Raw genomic sequence first — 7500 nt, forward strand, 5'->3', positions numbered from 1 at the left:
GGTCAAATACATCTCCATATATTAAAGACATGAACAGTGAGATTTAATGCAGCGCTTCATGTCTGTCTGAGGTCCGCTATATACCGTATATCAGTGAAGAGCACTGATTTAGAAAGAAATCAGATCTTAAACATGGCGGTTTTGTGATGGTTCTGGTGCGTATAGCCCATTCCACATCAACAGCTCCACTGAGAGACATATTTACCAGAGGTGTTCACTACCCACAGTACCCGCTCTAGTATATGTTGACATTACTCTGCTCCTCCTGCGCAGGTGAGCTGGAGCTGTCCGAGTGTAAGGACGCTGGTGTTCTGCAGGACACACTGCTGTACTCGGGTCGAGAGGACATCCTCAGCAGCAGCAAGAAGAAGCGTCTGCAGGCCATGCACAAGCAGAAGTCCCTGGACATCTCCAACACTGACTCCATCCTCTACAACCTGGACGAGCACCGCCGCAAGTCCTGCATCGAGCGCTGCGACCTGCAGAACCAGCCCTGCGCTTCCTCGTCTGCGGCCCGCCAGCAGCAGCACCGCGCACTGCACCATGGGAAGGAGGACTCCTCCAACGGCCACTCCATCATGGAGCGGCGCGGCTCTGGAGCGCAGCCGGACAGCACGCGGCCCGTCATCCCAGAGGTGCGGCTCAGCTGCATGGAGACCTTCGAGGATAAAGCGTCAGGTCTGGACTCCCCGATGACCCCGCCGGGAGTCTCAGCGCTGGATAAAGACGATCCGGACCTCATCGACCTGTCTTCCGACTGCACCTCCATCCCTGAGAAGCGCTCCATACTGTCTCTGTCCGACAGCGACTCGCTGGTGTTCGAGCCGCTGCCGCCTCTGAGGATCGTGGAGAGTAACGAGGACCTGTTTGAAGCCCTGACGCTGCCCGGCGGAGTGCTGAGCAAATCCCACAATGCATCAGGAGTCCAGCAGTGCTCCCCTCAGCACAGCACCACACTGGAGGTCTCGGACCCCTCGGTGCACATGATGACCCTGAAGCAGAAGCGGGATCTGTTCAGAAAGACGTCCCACATGCCGAACGCGTCGCTGGATGAGTCCGGCACACACACACTCGAGGACGGCAGCAGCGTTTCTGTGTTGCTGCACATCCCGGTGGACGTGCTGGAGTCTCTGGATCCGCTGAACGCAGATGAAGACGAGGCCGAGGACAGAGACAGCGAACCCAAACCAGAGGACGAGAACGATGAGGCCGAGTTCAGGATCCAGATCATTCCCCGACAGCGCAAGGAGAGGAAGATCGCCGTCAGCGCCATCCAGAGGGAGTACCTGGACATCTCCTTCAACACACTGGACAAGATGAGGGATCCGGCTGCAGAGACAGGTCTGTAACACTAACCCTAGCTGTTAGCGATTATGAGGGAGATCAAAATCACCATGTTTATTGGGTTGTGATTGTAATCAGGATTATTGAAATCGATTATCAGTGAGCCATTTACCAAAACCTTCTGGAGATGTACTGCTAAACCACTGCTCTGTTTCTAGTCCAAACATCTCAACATTCATCAAGAAGCAGTTTACACAAGCTCAACAGAGTCTTGATGTGCTGACCTTATCGGCTGTATATTATGTTCACACCAAGCAGGATGAAGACAAGTGAAGTTTCACCAACTCATTTCGAGAGGAGCACGTGATATGATTGATGACTGCTCTGTCATCTGTAATCATTAGTTAGCCAGTATGATCATTCCAAACTCACTATAAATAGCCCGACTAGCGTTACTCCCTCCCGACTAGCGTTACTCCCTCAGCTTCAGTTTTTGAAGAACCCCCCATCCACCCCAGCTCCCCCTTTCCTCCTTTTCCAGAGGGAGCTCTCCACCTGATCTCGTACCCCCTTACATGCTCATTGACCAGACAGGAGCCTTGATCTCTGAGCTCAGGGTTCTCTCCCGGGACAGCATGCCAAACCTGCTGTTATTATCGAGCATATCTAAGTGTGAACTCTTGAAATATATTAGTGTCCACACAGAGGAACGCTAATCATCAGTGTGTGTGTGTGTGTGTGTGTGTGTGTGTGTGTGTGTGTGCGCGTGTGTGTGTGTGTGTGTGTGTGTGTGTGTGTGTGTGTGTGTGTGTGTGTGTGCGTGTGGATTGTGCTGTTAATAGTGTATTCTCTGGAGTGTCCAGCAGGTGTCAGTCTCAGTCTGCATGCTATAATCAATAGTCTCCAGGATCGTCCTGATCTGTGATGCTCCTGTGAGCGAGGGCTGATCATCATCAGTGCTTCTCCACTGTGGCGTCTGGAGCTTTACTGTTCTCTGGATTCTGATTGGCTGTCAGTGTTTTCTCCATCATCATCAGGAATTAATCCTGCTGAGAGTGCTGATATCGCTCCTCTGTGTGTTGATGGCTGTTCTCCAACACTGGCAGATGTTTCTACAGCTAGATCTGTATGCTTATGTTTATAGTGATCCTGCTTGGTGTGAGCGGGCCTTAATTGTCTTTATTATTGCGAGTGGATTTCATGCTAGTGGTGCTCACTGCAGAGCCGCTTGGGCAGAGCTGAGCTCCAGCTCCTCCCTGCTGCACTTCTACAGGTGATGTCACTGGGGGTTGGGTTAGGGGTGGGGTGGGTGGGGTGGGGTGGGTGTACGCATTAAAACAGCTTATAGGAGGAGGAGCTGGAGCTCAAGCGGCTCTGCAGCGAGCAGTGTCTGATATCATGAGCTTCACCAAAACTGATGGTCTGATGTGGATTGAGTGTTTAGAGCTGATGTTCACTCTGTCCTCCTCCTTCTGCAGATCCCAAATCTCTGTCCAGCCTGGAGAAGCCCAGAGAATCAGCCTCCGCCCCGGCTCTGGAGGCCACGGTCCCGGAGACCAGCCACCGCTCCTCCGTCTCCAGTACATCACACACACACGCACGCACGCACGCACGCACACACCCATACACTACGGCCAGTCTAGTTGATCAGTTCCCCTATAGCACATGTGTTTGGACTGTGGGGGAAACCGGAGCACCCGGAGGAAACCCACACCAACACGGGGAGAACATGCAAACTCCACACAGAAACACACACTGACCCAGCCGGGACTTGAACCAGTGACCTTCTTGCTGTGAGGCCACAGTGCTAACCACTGAGCCCCCGTGTCTCCCCCCACCCATATATTTACAAGTTCTTCATATTCCTATATGAAAGCTGATGTTATTTGAACACCATTTCGAGAGATCAGTGTGTCAGTAATCGTTGTTTAATTACTTGTGTATTATTCTGAACAACACACAACTGCTCGTCCCCATAGCCCCACAGGAGGAAGAGGCTTTATTTAGATTTTTCTAGCATTCAGAATGCATTAATCTATTAATAACAATCTAATATGGGATGTCAATGACATTAAAAAAGAAAATACTAAATAACTAATATAAGACTGATGATGACAGTAGTTGTACCCTAGAGTTGGGTCACTGGCGTTTAACAATCATCAGTTATTTTGGATAATATAATAATTCCTCTAATATTGCCAAGACAGCAGCTAACACTAGTGAGGAGATGATACTTGTGTTCTGTAAATAAATGTACAGTCATTGAGCTGTAACCTATGTGTTTTGATGAAGTCAATGCGTTATTGCTTCATGTGCTGTAAGTGAAGTGTTCAATAGGGAAGTGTGCACTGTCAGAACACGATTCGGATCAACACCTCTGAGTTTAAATGGTAAAAGAAATGTACTGTAGAGTGAGCAGAATGAAGACAGGATTGACCTTTCTGTGTGAACTCAGCCTGTAATGGCGCTCTGCTACTGCACGAGCTGTTCTCCTGGACTGAGAGATGTGCTCAGGTGTGTGTGTCCTGCTGTTGTCTGCAGCTCAGTATCGTCAGGTGAAGCGTGGCTCTCTGGGCGCCGTCACCATGAGTCAGCTAATGAAGCGTCAGCTGGAGCATCAGTCCAGCGCTCCGCAGAACATCAGCACATGGGACACCGGTGAGAGAACACACGATTATTATTATTAATAATGCTTTTCAGCTGACACAGAGAACACACAGCAGGATTAACCGCACACACCAACACGAGCACACACTGGGGTTTCATCTAAATCTTCTCTCCGTTACACTGAAATGGGGAAAATATGTTGAAGTTTAACAGGAGGCAGAATAACTCTATTGGAATAAAGCTGTTACTGTGAGTTTGGCTTGCTGATGTTCTGGAGAGAGAGAGATGACTGCTGTCTACATCTGCCTCTCTCAGGTCCCACTAAGACCAGTCTACTGTCAGCTCCCAGCACCGCCAGCATGTTCGTTCCAGCACCAGAAGACTTCAGCGATGAGCAGCCCACGACCATGGCTGACAGGTGCGGAGAAACACACACACACACACACACACACTCTCTCTTATGTGCAGTGTTCACTCAGTGTGTGTGTGTGTCAGTAGTTTCAGCTCAATTTGACTGCAGGACAGCATTTCAGTTCCTAATGTTGGGCTGATTTTAGAAAGTCACCAAACATCAAGAGGACTTTCATCTCAGATAACTCAGAGTTTCTGCTCAACATTTCCCCTTTAATCATAACTTAATTTGTGTTACATGTCTCTAACTCTACAGTGCTGTTGCACAATACATAAATAATAATAATAATGATAATAATAATAATATCATATAAAATATACCATAAATAAATCATTGTGATTAAAAAAAACATAATAAAAATACAGAAAATAAATGAAAAATGAGTGTAAACTGTGTACCGACCTGTGCTCCTCCTCCTCCTCCTCTGTGTTCAGGTGTCGTGACTGCGGGGCGGTGCTGGAGGAGTATGATGAGGAGACCCTGGCTCTGGCTGTGGTGGTTCTGTCCATGTTCATACACCTGAGTCCAGACCTGGCCGCTCCACTGCTGCTGGAGATCATGCAGTCTGTGGGCAGGTGCAGTCAGATGCTCACCTCTATACACCTGAACAACACCTGTACAACACCTCTATACACCTGAACAACACCTGTACACACCTGTACACACCTCTATACACCTGAACAACACCTGTACACACCTGTACAACACCTCTACACACCTGTACAACACCTCTATACACCTGTACACACCTCTATACACCTGAACAACACCTGTACAACACCTCTACACACCTGTACAACACCTCTATACACCTGTACAACACCTCTATACACCTGTACACACCTCTATACACCTGAACAACACCTGTACAACACCTCTACACACCTGTACAACACCTCTACACACCTGTACACACCTCTATACACCTGAACAACACCTGTACACACCTCTACAAACCTGTACACACCTCTACACACCTGTACACACCTCTATACACCTGAACAACACCTGTACACATCTCTATACACCTGAACAACACCTGTACACACCTCTACAAACCTGTACACACCTCTACACACCTGTACACACCTCTATACACCTGAACAACACCTGTACACACCTCTATACACCTGAACAACACCTGTACACACCTCTACACACCTGTACACACCTCTATACACCTGTACAACACCTGTACACACCTCTATACACCTGAACAACACCTTTACAACACCTCTACACACCTGTACAACACCTGTACTCACCTCTATACACCTGTACACACCTCTATACACCTGTACAACACCTCTATACACCTGAACAACACCTGTACACACCTCTATACACCTGTACACACCTCTATACACCTGTACAACACCTCTATACACCTGAACAACACCTGTACACACCTCTACACACCTCTATACACCTGTACAACACCTGTACACACCTCTACACACCTGTACACACCTCTATACACCTGAACAACACCTTTACAACACCTCTACACACCTGTACAACACCTGTACTCACCTCTATACACCTGTACACACCTCTATACACCTGTACAACACCTCTACACACCTCTATACACCTGTACAACACCTGTACACACCTCTACACACCTGTACACACCTCTATACACCTGAACAACACCTTTACAACACCTCTACACACCTGTACAACACCTGTACACACCTCTATACACCTGTATAACACATGTACAACACATCTACACACATGTACAACACATCTACACATCTGTACACACCTCTATACACCTGTACAACACATCTACACACCTGTACAACACCTGTACACCCCTCTATACACCTGAACAACACCTTTACAACACCTCTATACACCTGTACAACACATCTACACACCTGTACAACACCTGTACACCCCTCTATACACCTGAACAACACCTTTACAACACCTCTATACACCTGTACAACACCTGTACTCACCTGTACACACCTCTATATATCTGTACAACACATGTACAACACATCTACACACATGTACAACACCTCTACACATCTGTACACACCTCTATACACCTGAACAACACATCTACACACCTGTACAACACATGTACAACACATCTACACACCTGTACAACGCATCTACACCCCTCTACACACATGTACAACACCTGTACACACCTGAACTCACCTGTACAACATCTCTCTGTGCGGTCCTGTAATCCTCTGCTGTATTCTGCAGACTCGCCTCCAGCTCCAACTTCACGGGTCAGGCTGAGAGGTGAGCTGAACTGAGAACTGAACATACATGTGTACACACACACACACACACACACACATTAACAGGTTTTTGTGAATTGTGGCTGACATTCTATAGGTTTTGATTGCTTTTATACTCTACAAACTGTATTGTGTGTGTGTGTGTGTGTGTGTGTGTGTGTGTGCGCACAGTATGCTGATTCCCGGGAATGTTGCCGGTGTGGCCAAGCAGTTCCTGCGCTGCGTCCTCCATCAGCTGGCACCAAATGGCATCCTGCCCCAGCTGTTCCAGAGCAGCATTAAAGGTCTCACACACACACACACACACACGCGCACACACATTTATACACATACACGCGCACACACACACACACTTACAGTCCTCTTCTTCTCTCCTGTTCAGACGGCAGTTTTCTGCGGACTCTGGCGATGTCTCTGATCGACTTCAATGAGCTGAGCTCTGTGGCGGCGCTCAGTCAGCTGCTGGAGGTGTGTGACATGATCCTCTCACACACACACACACATATAGGGTTCTGTGAATTATGGGGACTTCCCAATCATTCCTCTAGTTTTATAGTGTGGGTTTACTGCAGGTGGCTCTCCTCCCGCTCATCACTCCGTTCACATACTCTGACACACACTGCTGTTTTTAATGTTTCAGAGAGACAATCTCCATCCACTCTATATAGCCTAAACACACCACACATGACCATCCACATCACTGGCAGCTACTGCTTGTGTTATTGTCATATGATCAGGGCTTGACCAATCAGGGATTGATATGCAATAGTCCAGAAGACCAATCAGAGAGTGACTGTGGATAGCCACGCCTCTGGTTTCAGAAGTCTGCGCTTCAGTTTGTCTACACTGGAACTCAACACAGTGTTTCAGACTAAAGCAGGGTCCTTTTCAAAGTGCTCAGGAGTCGAAGATGCCGGAGTAGTGTGGACA

The 7500-nt window shown here is 48.2% G+C and overlaps 1 protein-coding gene across 5 annotated transcripts in view; it reads left to right on the top strand.

Annotated features, from left to right (window-relative positions):
• The window catches only part of LOC130244488 (protein unc-79 homolog), a 42188-nt gene that overhangs the window by 27530 nt on the left and 7158 nt on the right, over positions 1–7500 (top strand). For all 5 annotated transcript variants that reach the window (XM_056476936.1, XM_056476937.1, XM_056476938.1 and 2 more), the window contains 8 exons: positions 274–1341; positions 2763–2864; positions 3826–3942; positions 4207–4309; positions 4738–4878; positions 6533–6571; positions 6742–6854; positions 6953–7038. In XM_056476936.1, the coding sequence (XP_056332911.1) occupies positions 274–1341; positions 2763–2864; positions 3826–3942; positions 4207–4309; positions 4738–4878; positions 6533–6571; positions 6742–6854; positions 6953–7038 (1769 nt within the window). The remainder of the gene's footprint in view (positions 1–273; positions 1342–2762; positions 2865–3825; positions 3943–4206; positions 4310–4737; positions 4879–6532; positions 6572–6741; positions 6855–6952; positions 7039–7500) is intronic.

Source organism: Danio aesculapii, chromosome 17 (assembly GCF_903798145.1).
Source record: "Danio aesculapii chromosome 17, fDanAes4.1, whole genome shotgun sequence".
Lineage (NCBI taxonomy): Eukaryota > Metazoa > Chordata > Actinopteri > Cypriniformes > Danionidae > Danio > Danio aesculapii.